The sequence below is a fragment of the Hyperolius riggenbachi genome, chromosome 8 (assembly GCF_040937935.1).
Source record: "Hyperolius riggenbachi isolate aHypRig1 chromosome 8, aHypRig1.pri, whole genome shotgun sequence".
Taxonomy (NCBI): domain Eukaryota; kingdom Metazoa; phylum Chordata; class Amphibia; order Anura; family Hyperoliidae; genus Hyperolius; species Hyperolius riggenbachi.
Window position 1 is genome coordinate 147,569,600 of NC_090653.1, and position 25,970 is coordinate 147,595,569.

Consider the following 25,970-nt stretch of genomic DNA (forward strand, 5'->3'; position numbering starts at 1 on the left):
CACTTACAGTAGGTATTAGAAATCTGACATTACCGACAGGTTTTGGGCTAGTCCATCTCATCATGGGGGATTCTCAGTATTTTTCAAATGAGGAGGAGAAAATGCCATTGGAAAGGCAATTATTGAACAGAGAAAAGTTAAGGCAGATATGAGACAGGCGGAGAGTTGTGGAATAAAATGAGAGGCTATGGTATCCAAGAGGAAGCAAATAGTAAGATAGTCCCTACACATTGGGCATTATTCACAAAAACTTCTCATAAATTACGTATTTATTACCTAATTGATATAAAAACCTTTCAGCACATTTACAAACAAAATAATCACTCAAAGTAAGTTGATTAACTTCATTTCACTATCACATTTCTTATGTTAAAGTGAATCTGAAGCACGTTTTAAATAAAAAAAAAACGATACTTACTTAAGGAGAGGGAAGGGTCTGGGTCCTAATGAGCCTTCCTGTTCTCCTCCTGGTGTCCTTGTTCCCCCGCAGGCTCCACGGTTTGAACCTCCCACCACGGGGGACTTCAGCAGTCTTCGGATGTGCTCGGGCTTCCTAAGACCGGCGGCTCTGTGCAGCGCACATGCAAGTGTGCCAGAAAGGGCGCTCGCGCGTGCGCAGTGCGGAGCGTCCCGTCTTCGGAAGCACTTATGCTTTGTCGAAGACTGCCAAAGTCTCCCCAAACCGGAAGAGAGCAGTCCACGACCAAATTGATCTTGGACTGCTGACAGAGGAGCCGGCGGGGGAATGCAGACAGCGGTAGGAGAATGGGAAGGCTCATTAGGACCCAGAGCCTTCCCTCTCCTTAGGTAAGTATCTGTTTTTTATTTTAAAACAGGCTTCAGAATCCCTTTAATTATATTATACTTTTGCTCTTTGGGAGCTTAAAAAAGTAATACAGATAAGGTGAAAACAGAGGAAAACCGGTGAAAAAGCGTTGTGAATCATGCCCATTATAGAGGACAGCCACATTAGGGGCCGATTTACGGAAGCTTCGTGTGTGTGTGTGTGTGTGTGTGTGTGTGTGTGTGTGTGTGTGTGTGTGTGTGTGTGTGTGTGTGTGTGTGTGTGTGTGTGTGTGTGTGTGTGTGTGTGTGTGTGTGTGTGTGTGTGTGTGTGTGTGTGTGTGTGTGTGTGTGTGTGTGTGTGTGTGTGTGTGTGTGTGTAGGTCTTGATTTCTTGGTTTAGTGGTGTTGTAGTGCATCTTTGTCAACTTTGATGAACAATTGCAATGTGCTGGAACCACTATACAGCATGCAGACTATTTCCTTAATACAATTTAGCTCTCTGGGAAACATAAGTCCAGTCTAGAATGGGGGGCTGCAATGTAACCCTTGTTTTGCTCCATTACAGGATGAGTGTTGCTATTTGTGAACCAGGGAGGAATTTCTAGCTTCAGGTTCACTGAGATGGTACAGAGTGTTTTACATTCTGCAGGATCAGTGTCAACATGACAACACTGGGACCAGCAGAGTGAACTCATGAACTCTGGGCTTCATTTAGTCTACCTTCCAACATGTCTGCATTTACTGTGGTCTTTGTGTGACCTTCAGGAGATTGTTACAGTTAATTATATCATGTGTAATAAACAAGTCAAGAAATTCTAGCAATGAGGTAAGTTTTAGGTATGATTACAGCCCAAAGATGTCTTTGCTGTCAGATGTAACATTTAACCTCAATAATATAGGTGTTGGTTTCTTCTTTTTGGAATTAACATGTAACTTAATACTGTATTTTATTAAAACTCCCCCCCCCCCCCCCAAATGACACTCATATACTCAATAGTAATCTTAGCCTTTTACAAACCAGTCTGCTAAAAGTCCTAAGCCCCGTCCCTTATCCCCTTCATGACCAAGAGCTAACACTAACCCTTACCTTTTACATACTGCAACCCTAATCAAGCTTTCAATTAAACAAATTAAGTATTTTTTTACCCAAACTCTAGCCACCAACTTTACATTTAAGTTACCTTAACCTAGGGGCGTAGCAGTAGCCACAGCAGCAGCTATGGGGCCCTGGAACATAGGGGGTCCAGGTGGTACTTGATGTATTCACTATTAGCTTTCTTGTGTTTCTCCACCCTCTGACTTTGGCCTCGATTCATCAAGCATTACCTTATTCGGTAATGCTGAAAACAGCTGACTTTACCGAGAGCACTTAAGAAAAAGGCAATTCATCAAAGCTGTTACCACATGAAAAGCTGAAATTACCGAGCAGTGAGGTAAATTACCGACTTGTGCGGTAAATACCTCAACATATGCCAGTAAATGTAAATTCATAAAGGTTACCGCATAACACAATAATGTGTTCGATCACCAGTACTGGCTGTTCTGAGGTTGTGAAAACCAGCTTTGAAGGGCTTTCGTGTGGGTATCCCTCTGGCTGACAGCCGCAGAGAATAGGAACAGTTCTCTTTCCTCTGCAAGTCACTGTCTCCTCCGTGATAGGAAGCTCAGTCTTTGCGGGAGGGTCTAGTTTTCCTACTCCCCAGGCAGCGAGCAGGGATAAAATAACAAAAGATGTTTCCCCTGCCACCGTTCGGTGGTGTAACCTCTTAAGTTCCTGTTTGAATATGCAGGGGAGCTAGTGGGAAATCACCTATGCATGGCATGTGTAAATGTTTTCATGGCAGTTCATCTAAGCTGTGGCAATTGAATAAAATGTTAAGCAAGACTAATAGGACAGATTCAGAGCACATTCAGAGGGAGCAGAGGCAGTATAACAAACATGTACATCTAAAGGGATGTCAGGATGCCTCTTTTTATTGTAATGTCCTCACTGCACAGAGAACAGCGTGTAACAACAGAGACTCTTCTGCTGTTATGAACAGGTTTTTGTCAATGGGCTTCGGTAATTTACCAAACTTCTACCGCACCAGTGAAAATATTGATGATTTATCAAAAAAAAAAGTCTAAAATGCGGTATTTTAACAACTTTTTTTTTTAATTGAACAGCCTTTGAGGAATCAAGGCCTGTGTCTCAGTGCAAATGAACTATATGCAGTCTGGATTGCATCACAATGTAAATTGCATACTTAACTCACATCCATAGGGTAGGGGTAGGTGGCATTGCCTACATCTGGGGGCCCCATGAAAGTTTTGCTATGGGGCCCTAAGATGTAGACATGGGGGTCACATGATCTCTAACTACGCCACTGCCCTAACCTTATACATCCTTCCTTTCCCCCCAATACTGGAGGTACTTACCAGGTGGAATGGAGGGTCCTGCAGTAGCACTGCACCAAAGTGACTTTACACTGTATCAAAATCTTTTATGGTGTAAAGGTTTTTATTGCATCTCTCAATCATGCCCAATGAAAACTGCACAAAAGTGATTGTACTCAATAGGGTGATACCTGGAAAAACCCACAAAACTACCAGCTTAGCAACTCAGCTTAAATAGGTAACTTCAGCTGATGTCCTACAGGAAGTCAAATGCAAGCGTCTACACTGGCAATAAAAAAGGTTCTGTTTAGCTAAAGAAATGAAACCAATCCTGGGAAAACCAATTGGATCGATTCACATATTTGTGGGTCATGTACAACTTTTCTGCATCAGCTGGATGAAGCGGACGGCAACAGAGGAGAGGGCAACAGAATTAATGCTAGCCTATGAGAACAGATGATGTCTGTTCTCACTAGGCTACTTGCTGCATATGTTTCACAAAATATTCAACTGCCGTCAACCATTCGGGTTCCTGCACACTATAAATGCCTATTGGTTTGCAATAGACCAATGGGAATCGTCCTCCCCAGAGAGGATTCTTATTGGTTCACCGAGTGTGTTTAGGGAGGATTCCCATTGTTTTTTTGCAAACCAGTGGGAGCCTGATGGTTCTGTTAGCCATCACTCCTCTATTTGAGTCCCCCGGGAGAAAAGCGCTATATAAATATTATTGTTAATGTTATTCTTCACTTAGGGGACCTGATACGTTATTCACTGGTAAAATTGCCATGTGCAGGCAGCACACATGCCGTGAGAAGACCACTCATTAACCCATTAATACCACTCGTATTATCATGGTAATGCGCGTGGCACTAATGAATTAACGGCTGGTTTTCTCACGGCATTAGTAATTTCACTATGTATTCAGCCTTATTATAAAAGGAACTCGTTACCACACCATTTCTACAAGAACACTATGACACGATCAAAAGAAATTCAAAAAGAGATGAGAAAAAGAGATGTTAAAATATCTGTCTAAGGGAGGCTTATAAATCTATTTTACAGTTGTAGGACTCAACAAAAATCAATGAAAGAGACATTGGATCTGATGTCAAAGATTCCCCTGAGCTGGAAAATGGTAAAAAATGTAAAGTGAGCCAGAAAGTTGTACCCGAATTAGTGTTTGCTATTAGGTGGTAAATACTAGCAGGTCTCACCTGGGTCATATTATTGCAGTCAAATTATTGTAAAACTAGAAAGAAAAAACCCGCCAATTTAGTAACGGGCGCTAGGCAACTCCCCCGCGAGCAACAAAAAAACAAAAGGAATGTACATGTGCCCATCCCCCTTCGTGATCATTACTTTGCCGCGGTGAAGGGGCTTGCGCATCACAATGAAGCAATGACCGCCGGCTATTTGAGTGTCTCGGGTGGGGGTGGCACACAAAAGATAATAAGGTCGTTGCTTCATTGTGGTCAGACCAAATTTGATCAGCTGGACAGTCACTGTTGTTCTATCATTGAGCTACCACAGCCCGGCGACGATATGGGCTTGAAAAACGCCACGGCCTACACTCTGGCCACGGTGCGCACCAGTCCAGCACGGCCGTCACTACGCAAACAGCTGTTTGCGGTGCGTTACACAGTGAGTTTGGTGTGTCAGTGTGAAGCAGAACTCTAATTACACTCTCTAATTGATGTATACCCATGCAAGATGTTTGAAAGCACTTTAGGCCTGCAATTTAGCATTCAATGTGATTTCTGCCCTTAAAACGCTGCTTTGCGTCAAATCCAGATTTTTCCCCGGGACTTTGGGCATGTATCCCACTCCGCTATGCCCCCCTCCAGGTGTTAGACCCCTTGAAACATCTTTTCCATCACTTTTGTGGCCAGCATAATTTTTTCTATTTTTCAAAGTTCGCCTCCCCATTGAAGTCTGTTGCGGTTGGCGAACTTTTACGCGAACCGAACCTTCCGCAGAAGTTTGCGAACCCGGTTCGCGAACCGAAAATCGGAGGTTCGCGACATCTCTAACTAACAGTGGCCCTGGGAGAGAAGGAGGACGGGATGCCCAGAGAACCCCCAAGAAGTGTGCAAGTTTATTTGGTAACAAATGTTTAAACTGTAAGGTGTTTGATCACAGTAACAATGCTGCCAGACAGATGGATTATAAGCAGGATGGTAATGCACACTCAAGCAATATAAACTCTTAACATTCAGGCAAACGGTTGGTCGGAATACCAATCGGGTAATAATACAGGTTAACAGTATAGATGTGAGGATCAAGCAGGGTAGTCAGAATACAGATCAGGTCATACACAGAGTATCTATATTGGCTTGGAGGATCAGGCAATCGGGTAGTCAGAATACAGATCGGGTCAATGCACAGGATATCAATACAGCTATAAGGTCAGGCAATCGTGTAGTCAGAATACAGATCGGGTCGGTACACCGGATATTAATACAGCTATAGGGGTCAGGCAATCGTGTAGTCAGAATACAGATCGGGTCGGTACACCGGATATCAATACAGCTATAGGGGTCAGGCAATCGTGTAGTCAAGATTCAGATCGGGTCGGTACACAGGATATCAATACAACTATAAGGGTCAGGCAATCATGTAGTCAGAATACAGATCGGGTCGGTACACCGGATATCAATACAGCTATAGGGGTCAGGCAATCGTGTAGTCAGACTACAGATCGGATCGGTACACAGGATTTCAATACAGCTATAAGGGTCAGGCAATCGGGTAGTCAAGATTCAGATCAGGTTGGTACACAGAATATCAGAACAAGTAATAATAATAGCAGAGGAGACAAGCTCAACGTTTAGCAAGCCTAGCTTTCGCTATAACCGGCACGGCGCGGCGTCTCCGGATGCCTTAAAAAGGCAGAGTGACGTCAGCTCCGGAACGCGCGCCGCCTACCAGCATAGGGCGGACGCGCATTATCCATGCGCCGCTTAGGACGCATGCGCCTGCCGGAAGAGGAGACCGTGGAGCGCAAGCCGGAAGAGCCAGGGACATCGCGGGCGCACGGATCAGGTAGTATCATTACAGGGACACAGGATGTCTGGGGGACAGGATAGGATTATATAGGATGTATTGATGTGCGTGTGTGTGTGTGTGGGGGGGGGGGGGGGGGAGTGTCATTTATTTTATTAAAACACAGACTATTTCACTTACCTTCAAAATACTCACTATGTTCTGACCCACCCAAAAATTTGCCACCAAACAGCCAATTAAAAGAAAAAAGCCCATTTGCTCCATCATTCTCCATCTGAAAAGTATATTAGTAAAGCAGCTTCTTTGTGTTTAACTAAACTTCAAGCAGACAAATCTTACCAGTCACAATTACTACAAAAACACAGCAACAACTCAGGAAGCCACAAAAGTTTCCACAACAACATCCAAATTACAGGCTGCTCTGTCTTCAGCTGGGGTCACTGTTCTTGGCATTAAGATTAAAACATGGGAAAATATTCTTCATGGGAGAGTAATAATAAAAAAAAAAAAAAAAGATAAAGCAATGCTTACATTCGCAAATAAAAATACCTAGGGCTTGATTCACAAAGCGGTGCAAAGTGTTTGCACGCCTGTGAAAAGCCCTTTATCACGCCTAAACTCAGTTTAGGAGTGATAAGAAGAAACTCGCGCGATCTCCCGCGCGCAAAGTTTTGCGCGCGTAGCGCACCGCGCTGCGCGCGCAGTGTGCCGTGCTTCGCGCGCAGCGTCCATTGAGCCCTATGGGACTTTGCGCGCGGGAGCTTCGCGCGAAGAGCAGCACAAATCGGTGATAACTCAGCTTTGCACCGCTTATCACGCCTAAAGTCTTTTAGGCGTGATAACTGAGTTATCACCGCTTTGTGAATCAAGCCCCTAGAAAGTCCTTAAGTATTTTGGGATAATGTTCTATGAACAGACCAAGGTGCAACCCTGAAAATATCAAGTATATCTTTCTACAGTTAAAACATCATACAGTCCAAGATAATGGTGGTGATGTAATGGCGTGGAGGTGGTTTCCTGCCTAACAACTTGGAATACTTAGGGCCCTTTTACACTTAATGCATTGCATTGTGTTGCGTTTTTTCTCCATAGCAGTGTATTTTGAGGTCACTTAAATAGACTAACATTGTGTGCTCATTTGTTCAAGACGTTCTTGACAATACATACATTACTGGAAAACTTTGGCTAACAAGAATGTCAACATAGCATAGGCTTTTTATTTTTCAAACCAAATTGTAATCTATGGTTACTTTTGGAGTGTTTGGTGAATATTAATCTGCATTTTGTTTGTTTTACAGGTTTAACAATAAGACCACATGTAACGGGCTATTATTACTCCTACAGTACTTCAGATGAAAGCACGTGGTCAGCTTATTCAGACAATCTACATACATTTCTTGAAGGTAACATATTACTGGCAAAGCAAGACATTTACACATAACAGAAATGAAATGCATACTTTACAGATTATGAACAACCTTTTAAATACAAACAAGATAAGACACAGAACATTTATATTGTGCTTCTCTCCTGGCAGACTCAAAGCGCCACTAGGATGCGCTCTATAGGCAGTAGCAGTGTTAGGTAGTCTTGCCCAAGGTCTCCTCACTGAATAGGTGCTGGCTTACTGTCCAGCCACTTCTGGCAAAATGAATGGCCGCTATCCCTTCTGTCACAGGAGCCCTAGTGGCTGACCGCACTTAGCCTTCTAAACGGTGCCAGCGCACGGATCGTGGGAACTCTGGTAGCAGTCAATGCGCAGGAACCGTTAAGAATTACCCGCAGACAACTCAGAAGGGAGCCTGTGAGACACGGGTAATTACAACGTACACACGATTCCACGGTATCTGCCACCACCACTGGTATGGGCCAGTGGACCCGATTTACTGACTGACTAGTCCTGCGAATAAAACGGTTAAACACACGGTATTCTGTCTAGCCAACAACAAACAAACAGTAGCGTATCTTCAGAGACCCGGGATCAGTTCTGTGTGTGCTGATAAGCAGGGTAGCGGAACAGTGAATGACTTGGAGAAGTCTTTTATTCACAGCAATATAAATAATTAATATATACAGACAATTATTAAAATCAACAATTATTAAAACAGTAATAGCCAGTATAAAAAATAAAAGAAGGGAGAAAAATACTTAGTTCCTGGAAAGATGTCCTTTTTGTGGGAAAAATCAGAGTTCTGGGTTTCAATCAAAGTTCAGAGTTCAGACCAGGTGGATGCCAGCATATCCTCAAGCTGGCACCGATGAGTTCAAGATGTTTTCAGGGTGGAGGACACTGAGTTTGGCTCCTCTGCCATTCTTATGCCCCTGATTCAGTAGGAGGGAGTGAGGGCGGGCCCACACACCCCCTTAGAACATGAGATGAGTCCTCCCCTTGTCCTGGGGGACCAGAAATCATGCCTTAACCATATATGGGCTCTATCTCACAGAACCGTACAGGTCAGGGCAGATTTACTAATATTTTCAGGTCTGCCTCGATTTACCCAGCGCCCTGATACCAGACATGAGGGGTGGGACCCCTGTGGTATCATCAGGGCACTTTCAAACTGCCTAACTGGCAGTCCTTACCGCAGAATGTTCTGAAACTTCCTCAGAACCAGCATCAGGACTCATGCTACACTTCCCCCACGTTTGGCGAAGCTGCCATCTCAGGAACCCCAGAAATATGACAGATCTGGGAAGTTATGGATTATACTATGAGACTCAGGTTTATTCAGGATGTGTTCTAGCTGCTAACAGCTGACTTCCCTTTGATCTTTACCAGAGAGCAAGGTGTCAAGACCTCCCGAGGATTCGTAGCCTGCCTGGCTGCACCTAGGCATCCTGATCACCCTTTGGTTAATTAACATCTACATGAGATCAGCTAGGTGTCACCTGGTTCCCAGAACAGAAAGGGTAATTGTGCCTTCCACAGGAATATGTCCAAGCTAATTAACACCTCCCCCCCAGGCTTTCACTTCAGCTAAGACAGATCCCCCAGCTGTTCCTAGGCAGAGGGATACTACACATAAAATCTTGGTTCTATTGATCTAAAGCGCAATCGATGCAGGGAATCGAGTGCGATCGTTCTTTTCTTCACGGGCGGTTCCAGGACGCGCCTGCGGCCCCACAACCGTCCGTGACAGCCCTCCCCCTTGTCTGCGGCTTAGCCACACATCCGCAAGATGTGTGGCGGCGCCGCTAACCTGGCTGACGGGCCTCGAGTTGCCGGTACGGCGGGAAAACCTATTGGAGCTTGTGGCTCGGTTCCCCGGGACCGGTCGCGGTCTGCTACCCTCAGGGTTGACCCGACATGGACCGTTCTGGACAGGGCGTTTGCGCCACTGCAGTCGGACGTGGTGTCTGCCGGGACTGCTGACAACGGGCAGTGGGTTGGTTAGGTCAACAGCCAGCCCACGCAGGGTTCCCCTGCTAAGTGGCTGTGGACCTAAGGGAACCCCGCGGGAATCCCTGGACCTTCCCAGCTCCTGACAGACGGCACATGCCCTGCAGTAGTTTGCTACATCCCTGTTCATCCGGGGCCAATAAAACTGGTTCCGAATACCGGCAAGTGTCTTGCGGACACCCGAGTGCCCTGTCAGAGGATTACCATGTGCGGATTTCAGCACATGTCCCCTGAACGCACTGGGGACCACAAGCCATTTGGTATTCGCGTGGGATCTACCTGTAGGGGGCTGTACAGACTCACTGTACAGTCTCCCACCTTCCCAGTACACCTTGAAAGCGGCCCCGTCTGCGAGGGGCTCAGCGGCTTGCTGCCTGAGCATCTCCAGGCTTGGGTCGCTTTGTAGTGCTGCTGTGAGTACAGCGCTGTCAGTTTCAGCCAACTGGCTCATGTCACACGAGGCCAGCGGCTGAAAGGTCTCATCCCTGCGGTCAGAGGAGGGGGAGGAGGCCGGAACCCCCTCCACCTGTTCTGAGCTCGGGTTCTGAGCAGTGCAGCTGCGCGGTACTGCTAGCACAGGTACACTGTCAGAATGGCACAGACGGACATTACTCAAATCATCATTGCATGCAGTAATGACATTGACAGGTATAGACATTTTTTCATTACAGACAGGTTGTACAGTAAACTCAGATACAGTTACAGCATCATCACAACAGACAGTCTGTACCTCAAACTCAGGTGCCTTTGAAGCAGGCACTATTGAACCTGGTACCCTTGAACTGGGCACATTCAACCCACCTCCCCCTGGTGCTCCCCCAAGTGTATAAAGTACCTGGTGGTGGGTGGAGAGTCCGTCTCCTTCCGTGAGCGACAAGGCGGTCGTGGCAGGTTCATAGTAGGACACAAGCTTGCCCAAATCAGTCCCTAGCAACACAGGGACTGGGAGATCCTTCATAACCCCAACAACCCTTTCATGGATTCCTACTCCCCAATCCAGCTTCACTCTTGCATGGGCTATGTGAAAAAGGGTGCCCTCTACTCCAGTAAGGGCAAGGGATCGGCTGGAGCTGATGCTCTCCTTTGGCACAAGGTGTGAGTGAACTAACGTGATGTCAGCTCCGGTGTCTCGAAATCCGGTGACAACTTTGCCGTTCACTCTAACAAGTTGCTGCTGGTCGGTTCGGTCGCGGATTTCCTTTCCGCGGGCAAACAGGACAAAATCTGATGATCCAGGCTGTGGTTCGCTGGCGGGTTGCCTCAGCTGTGGGTGAGGTGCAGGTGATGCAGATGATCCAGGTGCTGGTGGTGTCTGTCTCCGCTGCGGGCAGTCGAATTTCATGTGTCCGGGCTGGCGGCAGTAGTGACAGGTGACCTCTCCAGGCGCTGCAGGCCTGGGTGCAGCAGCTGCGCTGGGTGGCCTCTGTGGCTGACGGCTCACAGGGGCAAGAGAGTCTGCCAGAGTATTGGGCTGACCTCCTCTCCAGCTGGATGGGACAGCTCTGCGTGTATCAGCCACCCGGGTAGTTGCAAAAGTCTCAGCAAGGTCTGCAGCGACAGTTGCTGAAGCCGGCTTGCGTTCTAGCACAAACTGTCGTACTTCAGCAGGGCAAATGTTCAGAAATTGTTCGAGGACTATCAAGTCCTCCAGGACGCCATAAGACCCTTTGGTGAGGCCTAGAGTCCACTGGCGGAGTGTGGTGAGCAAGCTGCTGACCACATCTCGGTACGAATCAGAAGACTTTTTTTGCCAGGCCCTGAACTTTTTCCGATAGGCTTCTGGCGTCAGCTGGTACTTAGTAATGATAGCGTCTTTTATAGCAGCATAATCATTATCCTTCTCCGCAGGCAATTCTGCGAAGGCATCAAGCGCTTTGTAGCGCAGCAAAGGTGTTAGATGTCTGGCCCACTGGTCTTGGGACAGACGATACTGACGGCATGCTTTTTCAAAAGACCGCAAAAACAAGTCAATGTCTGTGTCTTTTTCAATATTAGCAAATTTAAATTTTGCACTTACGGGTGCTGCAGCTCCTTCAGCAGGGAGGCTGGGCGGTGAACTCTGGCTGGCCTGTTGAACCTTTGCCATGTTGAGCTCATGCTGTCGTCTCTCCCGCGCCTCTGCGGCATCCCTCTCCGCGTGGCGTTCCTCAGCCGCCTTGCGTTCTGCAGATTGGCGCTCCTCACGCATGTACTGCAGGTACTTATCCAGGTCAGTGTCCATCAGCTTTCGTAATGCCTGCTGCATTAGCGGATCAGTACAACCGGGTAGTCCAGTACTGGCCGGTTCCAGGCGAGTACTTTCAGAAACTCTGGGATTGGGGTCCATACTGACAGTCTCTGGCGTAACTGTTGCAACAGGGCCCGCAGGATGCTCAACCTCTGTACGCCTAGGATCTTCAGCCTCTGGTTCCCCTCGATTGTCAGATGGGCTGGTATCCACCTCAGCGGACACTCCCGGCTCCCGCAGTTGCTGGGTATCCCATCTGGACAAGTCTGCTATCAGGTCCTGTTGTTTCCTGCGGCCGACGTCAATGCCTCTCGCTTGGCAAAGATTTTGCAGGTCCGACAGGCACATGTTCTGGTAATTCCCGGACATTTCCATGCCAAATAAAATAAAACTTTTGGGGAGGGGTACTGGCTACACAGTCTCTCCGTATATATAAAAAATATATTGCCTTCCAGCTACACCAACGAATTAGTTCGTTTCTTGATAGCGCTAGCGCTATCTTAGATACTTTCAGCACAACACAGGTCCCAACCGCTGCCTAACACTGTCACAGGAGCCCTAGTGGCTGACCGCACTTAGCCTTCTAAACGGTGCCAGCGCACGGATCGTGCGAACTCTGGTCGCAGTCAATGCGCAGGAACCGTTAAGAATTAGCCGCAGACAACTCAGAAGGGAGCCTGTGAGACACGGGTAATTACAACGTACACACGATTCCACGGTATCTGCCCCCACCACTGGTATGGGCCAGTGGACCCGATTTACTGACTGACTAGTCCTGCGAATAAAACGGTTAAACACACGGTATTCTGTCTAGCCAACAACAAACAAACAGTAGCGTATCTTCAGAGACCCGGGATCAGTTCTGTGTGTGCTGATAAGCAGGGTAGCGGAACAGTGAATGACTTGGAGAAGTCTTTTATTCACAGCAATATAAATAATTAATATATACAGACAATTATTAAAATCAACAATTATTAAAACAGTAATAGCCAGTATAAAAAATAAAAGAAGGGAGAAAAATACTTAGTTCCTGGAAAGATGTCCTTTTTGTGGGAAAAATCAGAGTTCTGGGTTTCAATCAAAGTTCAGAGTTCAGACCAGGTGGATGCCAGCATATCCTCAAGCTGGCACCGATGAGTTCAAGATGTTTTCAGGGTGGAGGACACTGAGTTTGGCTCCTCTGCCATTCTTATGCCCCTGATTCAGTAGGAGGGAGTGAGGGCGGGCCCACACACCCCCTTAGAACATGAGATGAGTCCTCCCCTTGTCCTGGGGGACCAGAAATCATGCCTTAACCATATATGGGCTCTATCTCACAGAACCGTACAGGTCAGGGCAGATTTACTAATATTTTCAGGTCTGCCTCGATTTACCCAGCGCCCTGATACCAGACATGAGGGGTGGGACCCCTGTGGTATCATCAGGGCACTTTCAAACTGCCTAACTGGCAGTCCTTACCGCAGAATGTTCTGAAACTTCATTAGAAACTTAAACTTCATCGGGACTCATGCTACACTTCCCCCACGTTTGGCGAAGCTGCCTTTTCAGGAACCCCAGAAATATGACAGATCTGGGAAGTTATGGATTATGCTATGAGACTCAGGTTTATTCAGGATGTGTTCTAGCTGCTAACAGCTGACTTCCCTTTGATCTTTACCAGAGAGCAAGGTGTCAAGACCTCCCGAGGATTCGTAGCCTGCCTGGCTGCACCTAGGCATCCTGATCACCCTTTGGTTAATTAACATCTACATGAGATCAGCTAGGTGTCACCTGGTTCCCAGAACAGAAAGAGGAATTGTGCCTTCCACAGGAATATGTCCAAGCTAATTAACACCTCCCCCCCAGGCTTTCACTTCAGCTAAGACAGATCCCCCAGCTGTTCCTAGGCAGAGGGATACTACACATCAAATCTTGGTTCTATTGATCTAAAGCGCAATCGATGCAGGGAATCGAGTGCGATCGTTCTTTTCTTCACGGGCGGTTCCAGGACGCGCCTGCGGCCCCGCAACCGTCCGTGACACCTTCTATAAGGGGTCTCTTGTAGGATGACCTTTCCATCAGTTATCTATACTCTGCCCCTCACTACAGTCATTGCAAGGCCAAGTGAGGGAGTCTCGCTCCTCCTGCCATATTTTTCATGTTATAAAGTAAAGGAAATCTAAGTGTGGCAGTGCAGTGACATTCTTATTGCCATAGCAAGTAAAAGGTAAATTCAGGTTATCAGTCCTAGCCATTTAAATAAACTAACATCGGGGCGGTTCTATAAATACACTTACAGTAGCATCACCGTTATGGTTACACAGAATAAGCAAATTCCACTCAACCTGAATGTGGAATTTGACTATCTTCCATGGAATTGTGGAATTTCTGTGGAATGCGTCATAATCAGTGAGAAAAGCGAAATTATTGAGTTTTCAACTTAGACGGGCTTCAGAACTTAAAGAAATGGCTGAGAAAGAAAACAAAATTCTAAATTAAAACAGCCTGGAGCACCTGTGAGCCACTATATAAATTGGTGGTTGGAAGGTTAAGGTGTTCAGCATTGTCATAGGAAGGCGTGCCAAATAATGTTGTATATGTTTTCTTTACCTTAAGAGGGAGGGTCAATGATTACGTTGCAACTCAGACAGCTTCAGACAGAAATATTCTTCTATTTGGTTGTTTTCCATAACTTGGGCCCAAGCTCAACCTCACTATGTTTCAAGGGGGTCTTCTCTCTTGTCACACTTCAATTGTAAAATAAATTACCCAGTTCCACCACCAACAGTGGGTAAATCAAAAGTACAGGGACGGATCTAGGGGGGGGCAGGCGGGTATCTTGCCCCAGGCGCAGTTTGTTGAATTCTTAAAAAGGCGGCAAAATTTGATGGGGAATGGCAGTTTAGGTGCCAAAACTGGATGGGGAATGGCAGTTTAGGCGCCAAAACCTGACCTTTAGGCGCCAAAACCTGACCTTGCCCCAGGCGCAACTTGGTCTAGATCCGTCCCTGCAAAAGTATGACTTGCCTTAAAATGATACAATTTTAAAAACAGTTTATTAGGAAGAAAAAGTGATGAACTTCTCTCCAATAATCACACAAATGAAATGCCTTATTATGGCTACTGTGGTTCTTAGAAGGCTCTAAATTAACCTGATAAGGTGGGAACTAGATCTCAGGAAAAAATGTTTTATAGGCTTCAATAAATTGCTCCTCTGAATTTGGGTTTGATGTGATTATTGAAGGCAAGTCCATCCCTTCCCTCCCTTTACCAGGGATGTCAAGCCCCAGTTCCCAAAGGCAGTGGTCTCACGCAGTTTTGGCATGGTTAAAATTAATGGATGGGACTGAATCAGGTAAGGTGTGGTTCATCAAGTAATACATGTCGCCATATTAAACACTGGCATGAATATAGCCCTTAAAGCAGTAGGATCAGCCATACTATGCCAGGGAAAAAAAACACATATAGAAGTAGATAAATACTTGATCTACTTACATAACACATGTATTATACTGTCCACGTTTTGATTTCAGTGAATGTTATATAGTAAATTACGAGAATTCTGTTCCTGGTGGGGGCCATGTCTTTTGCCCACAGTTGATGTCATTTCTGCCCTTTACTTTTTTTCTTGTCTCTTCCAATCACTGAGTCACCTCAGCCTTGCTTGTAAACACAAGTGAGTAGGAGATTAGGTTTCAGATAAGCAACTGGCAGGGAAATAAAGGGAAGAGGAGGAATAGATTAAAGATAAAAAGAACCCCCAGCATGCAATTTTTTGGCACGACTACTAAAGGGCCAGTGTTCCTTAAGTATGTGATAACTCCAAATCATAACAACAGAAAAAGTTTTGAAAGTTTTGAATGCAGGATTAGCATCTTTATCACTTAATACACTCAGACCAGTTGCTGTTGAAATTTGATTTTTATGGTGACGATACTGCTTTAACCACTTCCCGACCGCCCACTACACAGGGGCGGCGGGGAAGTGGAGCCCTGCAGGACGGCCTCACCCACAGAGGCGGCGGTCCATTTAAGGGCATGGGCGGAGCGATCGCGTCATCCGTGACGCGATCCTCCGCCGGCGCCTGTCACCGCTCGCTCGCCGCAACATCCCGCCGGCTATACGGAAGCGCCGGCGGGATGTTAACCCCGCGATCGCCGCATACAAAGTGTATAATACACTTTGTAATGTTTACAAAGTGTATTATACATGCTGCCTCCTGCCCTGGTGGTCCCAGTGTCCGAGGGACCACCAGGGCAGGCTGCAGCCACCCTAGTCTGCACCCAAGCACACTGATTTCTCCCCCCCCTGCCCCAGATCGCCCACAGCACCCATCAGACCCCCCCCCTGCCCACCCCCCAGACCCCTGTTTGCACCCAATCACCCCCCTAATCACCCATCAATCACTCCCTGTCACTATCTGTCAACGCTATTTTTTTTTATCCCCCCCCCCCCTGCTCCCTGCCCCCTCCTGATCACCCCCCACCCCTCAGATTCTCCCCAGACCCCCCCCCCCCAGACCACCCCCCCCTGTTTACTGTATGCATCTATCCCCCTGATCACCTGTCAATCACCTGTCAATCACCCGTCAATCACCCATCAATCACCCGTCAATCACCCCCTGTCACTGCCACCCATCAATCAGCCCCTAACCTGCCCCTTGCGGGCAATCTGATCACCCCCCCACACCAATAGATCGCCCACAGATCCGACATCAGATCACCTCCCAAATCCATTGTTTACATCTATTCTCTCCTCTAAACACCCACTAATTACCCATCAATCACCCATCAATCACCCCCTATCACCACTTGTCACTTTTACCTATCAGATCAGACCCTAATCTGCCCCTTGCGGGCACCCAATCACCCGCCCACACGCTCAGATTGCCCTCTGACCCCCCCTTATCAATTCACCAGTGCATTAATTACATCTGTTCTTCCCTGTAATAACCCACTGATCACCTGTCAATCACCTGCCAATCACCTATCACCCATCAATCACCCCCTGTCACCCCCTGTCACTGCCACCCATCAATCAGCCCCTAACCTGCCCCTTGCGGGCAATCTGATCACCCCCCCACACCAATAGATCGCCCACAGATCCGACATCAGATCACCTCCCAAATCCATTGTTTACATCTATTCTCTCCTCTAAACACCCACTAATTACCCATCAATCACCCATCAATCACCCCCTATCACCACTTGTCACTTTTACCTATCAGATCAGACCCTAATCTGCCCCTTGCGGGCACCCAATCACCCGCCCACACGCTCAGATTGCCCTCTGACCCCCCCTTATCAATTCACCAGTGCATTAATTACATCTGTTCTTCCCTGTAATAACCCACTGATCACCTGTCAATCACCTGCCAATCACCTATCACCCATCAATCACCCCCTGTCACTGCCACCCATCAATCAGCCCCTAACCTGCCCCTTGCGGGCAATCTGATCACCCACCCACACCATTAGATCGCCCGCAAACCCGCCGTCAGATTACCTCCCAAATGTATCGTTTACATCTGTTATCTTCTCTAAACACCCACTAATTACCCATCAATCACCCCCTATCACCACCTGTCACTGTTACCTATCAGATCAGACCCTAATCTGCCCCTTGCGGGCACCCAATCACCCGCCCACACGCTCAGATTGCCCTCAGACCCCCCCCCCCCCTTATCAATTCGCCAGTGCATTAATTACATCTGTCCTTCCCTGTAATAACCCACTGATCACCTGTCAATCACCTGCCAATCACCTATCACCCATCAATCACCCCCTGTCACTGCCACCCAACAATCAGCCCCTAACCTGCCCCTTGCGGGCAATCTGATCACCCACCCACACCAATAGATCGCCCGCAGATCCGACATCAGATCACCACCCAAGCGCAGTGTTTCCATCTATTCTCTCCTCTAAACACCCACTAATTACCCATCAATCACTCCCTATCACCACCTGTCACTGTTACCTATCAGATCAGACCCTAATCTGCCCCTTGCGGGCACCCAATCGCCCGCCTACACGCTCAGATTGCCCTCAGACCCCCCCTTATCAATTCGCCAGTGCAATATTTACATCTGTTCTCCCCTGTAATAACCCACTGATTACCTGTCAATCACCTATCAATCACCCATCAATCACCCCCTGTCACTGCCACCCATCAATCACCCCCTGTCACTGCCACCCATCAATCACCCCCTGTCACTGCCACCCATCAATCAGCCCCTAACCTGCCCCTTGCGGGCAAACTGATCACCCACCCACACCAATAGATCGCCCGCAGATCCGACATCAGATCACCACCCAAGCGCAGTGTTTCCATCTATTCTCTACCCTAAACACCCACTAATTACCCATCAATCACCCCCTGTCACTGCTACCTATCAGATTAGACCCCTATCTGCCCCTAGGGCACTCAATCACCCGCCCACACCCTCAGAATGCCCTCAGACCCCAGCCCTGATCACCTCGCCAGTGCATTGCTTGCATCCATTCCCCCCTCTAATCACACCTTGAGACACCCATCAATCACCTCCTGTCACCCCCTAGCACACCTACCCATCAGATCAGGCCCCAATTTGCCCCGTGTGGGCTCCTGATCACTCGGCCAAACCCTCAGACCCCCTTCCGATCACCTCCCCAGTGCATGGATTGCATCTATTTTCCCCTCTAACCACCCCCTGAGACACCCATCAATCACCTCCTGTCACCCCCCTAGCACTCCTATCCATCAGATCAGGCCTAATACAACCTGTCATCTAAAAGGCCACCCTGCTTATGACCGGTTCCACAAAATTCGCCCCCTCATAGACCACCTGTCATCAAAATTTGCAGATGCTTATACCCCTGAACAGTCATTTTGAGACATTTGGTTTCCAGACTACTCACGGTTTTGGGCCTGTAAAATGCCAGGGCGGTATAGGAACCCCACAAGTGACCCCATTTTAGAAAAAAAAGACACCCCAAGGTATTATGTTAGGTGTATGACGAGTTCATAGAAGATTTAATTTTTTGTCAAAAGTTAGCGGAAATTAATTTTTATTGGTTTTTTTTCACAAAGTGTCATTTTTCACTAACTTGTGACAAAAAATAAAATCTTCTATGAACTCGCCATACACCTAACGGAATACCTTGGGGTGTCTTCTTTCTAAAATGGGGTCACTTGTGGGGTTCCTATACTGCCCTGGCATTTTAGGGGCCCTAAACCGCGAGGAGTAGTCTAGAAAACAAATGCTTCAAAATGACCTGTGAATAGGACGTTGGGCCCCTTAGCGCACCTAGGCTGCAAAAAAGTGTCACACATGTGGTACCGCCGTACTCAGGAAAAGTAGTATAATGTGTTTTGGGGTGTATTTTTACACATACCCATGCTGGGTGGGAGAAATTTCTATGTAAATGGACAATTGTGTGTAAAAAAATCAAACAATTGTCATTTACAGAGATATTTCTCCCACTTAGCATGGGTATGTGTAAAAATACACCCCAAAACGCATTATACTACTTCTCCTGAGTACAGCGGTACCACATGTGTGGCACTTTTTTACACCCTAAGTACGCTAAGGGGCCCAAAGTCCAATGAGTACCTTTAGGATTTCACAGGTCATTTTGCGACATTTGGTTTCAAGACTACTCCTCACGGTTTAGGGCCCCTAAAATGCCAGGGCAGTATAGGAACCCCACAAATGACCCCATTCTAGAAAGAAGACACCCAAAGGTATTCCGTACGGAGTATGGTGAGTTCATAGAAGATTTTATTTTTTGTCACAAGTTAGCGGAAAATGACACTTTGTGAAAAAAAACTATTAAAATCAATTTCCGCTAACTTGTGACAAAAAAATAAAAACTTCTATGAACTCACCATACTCCTAACGGAATACCTTGGGGTGTCTTCTTTCTAAAATGGGGTCATTAGTGGGGTTCCTATACTGCCCTGGCATTTTAGGGGCCCTAAACCGTGAGGAGTAGTCTTGAAACAAAAATGACCTGTGAAATCCTAAAGGTACTCATTGGACTTTGGGCCCCTTAGTGCAGTTAGGGTGCAAAAAAGTGCCACACATGTGGTATCGCCGTACTCGGGAGAAGTAGTACAATGTGTTTTGGGGTGTATTTTTACACATACCCATGCTGGGTGGGAGAAATACCTCTGTAAATGACAATCTTTTGATTTTTTTTACACACAATTGTCCATTTACAGAGGTATTTCTCCCACCCAGCATGGGTATGTGTAAAAATACACCCCAAAACACATTGTACTACTTCTCCCGAGTATGGCGATACCACATGTGTGGCACTTTTTTGCACCCTAACTGCGCTAAAGGGCCCAAAGTCCAATGAGTACCTTTAGGATTTCACAGGTCATTTTGCGACATTTGGTTTCAAGACTACTCCTCACGGTTTAGGGCCCCTAAAATGCCAGGGCAGTATAGGAACCCCACAAATGACCCCATTTTAGAAAGAAGACACCCCAAGGTATTCCGTTAGGAGTATGGTGAGTTCATAGAAGATTTTATTTTTTGTCAAAAGTTAGCGGAAATTGATTTTAATTGTGTTTTTTCACAAAGTGTCATTTTCCGCTAACTTGTGACAAAAAATAAAATCTTCTATGAACTCGCCATACTACTAACGGAATACCTTGGGGTGTCTTCTTTCTAAAATGGGGTCATTTGTGGGGTTCCTATACTGCCCTGGCATTTTAGGGGCCCTAAACCGTGAGGAGTAGTCTTGAAACGAAATTTCTCAAAATGACCTGTGAAATCCTAAAGGTACTCATTGGACTTTGGGCCCTTTAGCGCAGTTAGGGTGCAAAAAAGTGCCACACATGTGGTATCGCCGTACTCAGGAGAAGTAGTATAATGTGTTTTGTGGTGTATTTTTACACATACCCATGCTGAGTGGGAGAAATATCTCTGTAAATGGACAATTGTGTGTAAAAAAATTAACAAATTGTCATTTACAGAGATATTTCTCCCACCCAGCATGGGTATGTGTAAAAATACACCCCAAAACACATTATACTACTTCTCCTGAGTACGGCAATACCACATGTGTGGCACTTTTTTGCAGCCTAACTGCGCTAAGGGGTCCAAAGTCCAATGAGCACCTTTAGGCTTTACAGGGGTGCTTACAATTTAGCACCCCCCAAAATGTCAGGACAGTAAACACACCCCACAAATGATCCCATTTTGGAAAGTAGACCCTTCAAGGTATTCAGAGAGGGGCATGGTGAGTCCGTGGCAGATTTCATTTTTTTTTGTCGCAAGTTAGAAGAAATGGAAACTTTTTTTTTTTTTTTTTTTCCTCACAAAGTGTCATTTTCCGCTTACTTGTGACAAAAAATAATATCTTCTATGAACTCACTATGCCTCTCAGTGAATACTTTGGGATGTCTTCTTTCCAAAATGGGGTCATTTGGGGGGTATTTATACTATCCTGGAATTCTAGCCCCTCATGAAACATGACAGGGGGTCAGAAAAGTCAGAGATGCTTGAAAATGGGAAAATTCACTTTTGGCACCATAGTTTGTAAACGCTATAACTTTTACCCAAACCAATAAATATACACTGAATGGTTTTTTTTTTTATCAAAAACATGTTTGTCCACATTTTTCGCGCTGCATGTATACAGAAATTTTACTTTATTTGAAAACTGTCAGCACAGAAAGTTAAAAAAATCATTTTTTTGCCAAAATTCATGTCTTTTTTGATGAATATAATAAAAAGTAAAAATCGCAGGAGCAATCAAATAGCATCAAAAGAAAGCTTTATTAGTGACAAGAAAAGGAGCCAAAATTCATTTAGGTGGTAGGTTGTATGAGCGAGCAATAAACCGTGAAAGCTGCAGTGGTCTGAATGGAAAAAAAGTGGCCGGTCCTTAAGGGGGGTAAAGCCCTAGGTCCTCAAGTGGTTAAGGACTGGAGTTCGATAGCAGTGCTTTAAACTGTTTTTTGAATTTTGAAAACTTTAAGGCACTTTCTACTCATATTTATCTCTCGGGTTATTTTTCTTAACTGGGACTGTGATTAAAAGTGACATCTTATGCAACGTAGCAAACATTTTCTTCTGTTTGGATGTTTTTATGACCTGGTGTGCTGATTAATGCAGATGTGTGAATTAAGCCCCTTAAAATTATGTTTAATCAAGCAGCTTGCTGGAATCTTCTTTGACAAGGAACAGTAAGAGCTGTGAAACAAGCCCCCCAAAAATGATGTTTTGTCATGCAGCTTGCTGTAACCTGCGCTAACATAATCATGCTCGTGCATGGTGGGCAGAGCAGTGCAGACGTGCTGGTGATGGGAGAGAGTCTAGGAAGATAGAGGGAGGCAAGGAGATCCATGCTGCAGCCTTGTGGTATACGCTTATTTATGCTGAACAATTGTGAGTGCATTTTAATATGATTTTTAAACAATAAATGGCAAATGCTGTTACACTATAGAGAATCACGTTCTTATGAGATATTGTGTTCATTTTAACCTTCCTAGCGTTCCGTTCAATTTCTGCAGGATTACTGTGCAAAAAGTGGTTCAATTTATTTTCATGAAAACTAAAATCCATTAACCGCCTTAGCGGTAACCCCGTGTGTGACACGGGGTAAGCCGCCGGAGGGTGCCGCTCAGGCCCTGCTGGGCCGATTTGCTTAATTTTTTTTTGCTGGACGCAGCTAGCACTTTGCTAGCTGCGCCAGCACCCCGATCGCCGCCGCCGCGCGCCCGATCGCCGCTATCCGGTGCTTTGCGCGGCCCCCCCCCCCAGACCCCGAGCGCTGCCTGGCCAATCAGTGCCAGGCAGCGCCGAGGGGTGGATCGGGTCTCCCAATGACGTCCCGACGTCGCTGACGTCGGTGACGTCATTCCGCCCCGTCGCCATGGCGACGGGGGAAGCCCTCCAGGAAATCCCGTTCTTTGAACGGGATTTCCTGATCGCCTATCGCCGGAGGCGATCGGCGGGGCTGGGGGGATGCCGCTGAGCAGCGGCTATCATGTAGCGAGCCCTCGGCTCGCTACATGATTTAAAAAAAAAATAATTAAAAAAAAACTGCTGCGCTGCCCCCTGGCGGTATTTTTCATACCGCCAAGGGGGTTAAGCAAGGGTCTAGTATCCATATTGAGTATAATAAAAGTTTCAAATACAAAATCATGTCAAAAAGTTAAATTAATATTTCTAAAATACACTTTTTAATCACAAATAGAAAAATCTTCCTCAAATATGGATGAAGAAATAAATCTACAGATGCAGAAATAAATACCATACAGTGTTTACCTAAAACATCTCTCTTGTGTGGTACAACAACTAAGGGCCAGTTCACACGCACACTTGCACGTCATTTACCGCCATTTATGCAAAAGAAGCATTTTGATCTCTATTTTTTCCACTGTCTGGAAACAGCATGGTCTGGTCGTTCTGGGGTCCATTAGCGCCGCACTCTTGTGTCCCCCTGCGGAATGAAAAATGACGATCGCTGGGAATCGCCATTGAAAGTCAACAAATGCTTTTCTGCATGCTCGCAGAAAAGCATTTGGAAGAGATACTAGGCAGGTGATCGAGACATCCGCCTGAACCAGACCTAAAGGTCCATACACACGCTGGTCTGAACTGAGTGCTGTACAATAATGACTGCCATGGTGGGGGTGGTCATTATGGTCAAACCAGCGTGACTACATCAGGCGCACAACGATTGCATGAAGATGCGGTGTGTTAGATTTTTAGCAATGCCGGGCACAGCACAATAGCATTGTTCTTGCTGCTCCCACCAGCAGAAAGTTCTCCATTACGCACGCTCATCGTCTCTCGTTTCTACCCTGCATAGCAAAAGGCGCGTTGTGTGCAAAGGCTGATGACACTTCTGTACAGTGTCGTTAGTGCACTGTCACCTTTGGCTGATGATGCCTCTGTTGCGATGCGCAGGGGGTGAAGGGACGGCAAGCGCATCTGACTGATCGGTTTCCAGCGGGTGGGGAGGTGCCAAGAACAATGCGGTTGGGTCATTAGGCATAGCTAAAGGTCCGACATGCCAGATCTTTAGGGGTCATCATTGGGCCGCTGCACACACTCTGGTCTGCTGCATAACTCTTAGCCATGGTGGTTGTTATAGTCCGCCACGGCCGAGTTCAGACCAGTGTGGCAATAAGTGTCATTCTTTTACAATATACAGTATGGTATTAGATTCCAGAACTGAATTTTCTGTAGTGGTGTAATATCTGCCTACTGCCATTAGGTGGTGCTCATACATCATTATAACTCTTTCCAGGCCAGTTTTCAGCGTTGACGAAGCTAACTCGTCCATACCGTTTGTAGCAAGGTTTTTTTTAACAATGAGTCAGCCTCATCCTTACCACCAGGGAGGCTACAGCAGAACCAAACTCTGGCAAAGCACACAGTGAAAAGTTTTTAATCCACATGTAGATGCTGAAGAAATTCAGTCTACTGTGTTAGTTCAGGCAGATAAGCCTGTATAATTAGTCCTTAGCCACAGCTGTGAATAGACTGCAGGGAAGCTCTGCCTAGGCAGCTCTTCATATAGTAAACGCTGAGGCTTAACCCTTTCAGTACCTTATGCAAAAGTGAACCCTTTCAGTACCTTCTTCAAAAGTGAAAACAAGTAAAAATTCTGTTTTTTTTGTTTTGTTTTTTAGGATTTCCTACACAGTTTGATGGTGCCATAAAGCCCCCAAAGCATTGTCTGACCATTATCAATAGTGGTTGCAGGAAAGGGGACGCCTAACTTTAGATAAGGGCGTTTTTCACAGGGCATTCTGCGATCTGTCTTCAAGTTGCTTTTTTGATTTCCATTATTGAATGATCTTCATTTTGATTTTCATGATTATTAATAAATTGGGAATGCTGGGTACAGTATATGATGTGGTGTGCAGCCTCTAACGTCTGCACATTTTTGGAGTGATACAATGCTTATCCAGCTGCCCTCAGGTTTTTTTCGGTACAGATTGGAACAAAACTAAACACTGGTTATCTTATACCTCTTTTAATGGGAAACAGGAAATTAGGGTGCCGAAAGTGTGGACATCCATATCAATATTGGCTATTCATGGAAATTTGGGCACTGCAGGTCCCAAATAAAATAGCAGGCTTCCCATCTAATATGGGGGGGGGGTCAGTTAGAGTTAGGCATCTGTGAGGGGGAGGGTTGGTTGGGTTAAGCACCGGTAAGGGGGGGGGGGGTCTGTTAACCATTAGCCATGTACACCGTTTAGTGATCTGTATTCTGCATATGATAAAGGTTGTTTAACAGTGTGCAAGCAGAGTTTTCTTGAATTATATACATTATATTTTACACTGTGGTTGCAGAAATGCTTTATCCTCCAAGGATATGGAGGGATGACAGTCCAAATCCAACCCACTTGCCTTGGAGGATAGAGCATGTTTGCATAGCACAAAGTAACAAGTAGGAAAGAAGAACACAAAAGGGGGGGGGGGGCATAAGTGATAAGATTAGAGCACTTGCAGTCATATATTGTGTGATAAACATTTACAACATTTTTTTGTACTTGAGTTTTACTTTAACAAGTGATGTATTTTGCTTTATTTTTAGATTATGATGATGCAAAACAAATGGCAAAAAATGTGGTGTGTCCATCAGGGCAATATTTTATCCAGGAGGGCGAGGAACACGAGATAAGGAAGGCTTGTCAGTTCCGACGGTCCCAGTTACAGAACTGCTCAGGAATAGAAGACCCATCATTTGGCTTTTCTCAAGGGAAGCCATGTTTCATACTGAAGATGAATCGGGTAAAGTCATGAAAACTACCACTGACATGTTCCAGAATACACTATTATATAAATACAAGATTTAATCATGAAAATTAAGAAACAATAACAAACATTATTTGAAGAATTAACACATGTGGACTTGGGAATTAGTCCATACTTCCTCCTCTAAAATTCATGGTATGCATATAGATCTGACCCCAGAGCAGGGCATATGGACCAGGGGGGTGGGGAGTAACTAAAGTTCATGGGCGTTCTTGGAAATCTTTGATAGGACCCCTTCACCCTCACATTCACCTCCCTATTTCCCTCCTAATGTGGTGACCCCATCTGATGGGAGTCCTTTAATAGTGTGGCCAATAGTACTCCCACCAACCATATTAAGTGTGGCCACATCAACAATTGCTATGAAAAGGGTGGGGGGAGGGGGTACTGCATAGAATAGTGTATCATTAGTTGGAGCCACCCAC

General features: G+C 46.0%; 1 protein-coding gene across 1 annotated transcript in view; it reads left to right on the forward strand.

The window, feature by feature from the left end:
• The window catches only part of ATP1B4 (ATPase Na+/K+ transporting family member beta 4), a 108,302-nt gene that overhangs the window by 70,283 nt on the left and 12,049 nt on the right, over window positions 1-25,970 (forward strand). The window contains exons 5-6 of the mRNA XM_068251196.1: window positions 7,467-7,571; window positions 25,325-25,521. Of these exons, the coding sequence (XP_068107297.1) occupies window positions 7,467-7,571; window positions 25,325-25,521 (302 nt within the window). The remainder of the gene's footprint in view (window positions 1-7,466; window positions 7,572-25,324; window positions 25,522-25,970) is intronic.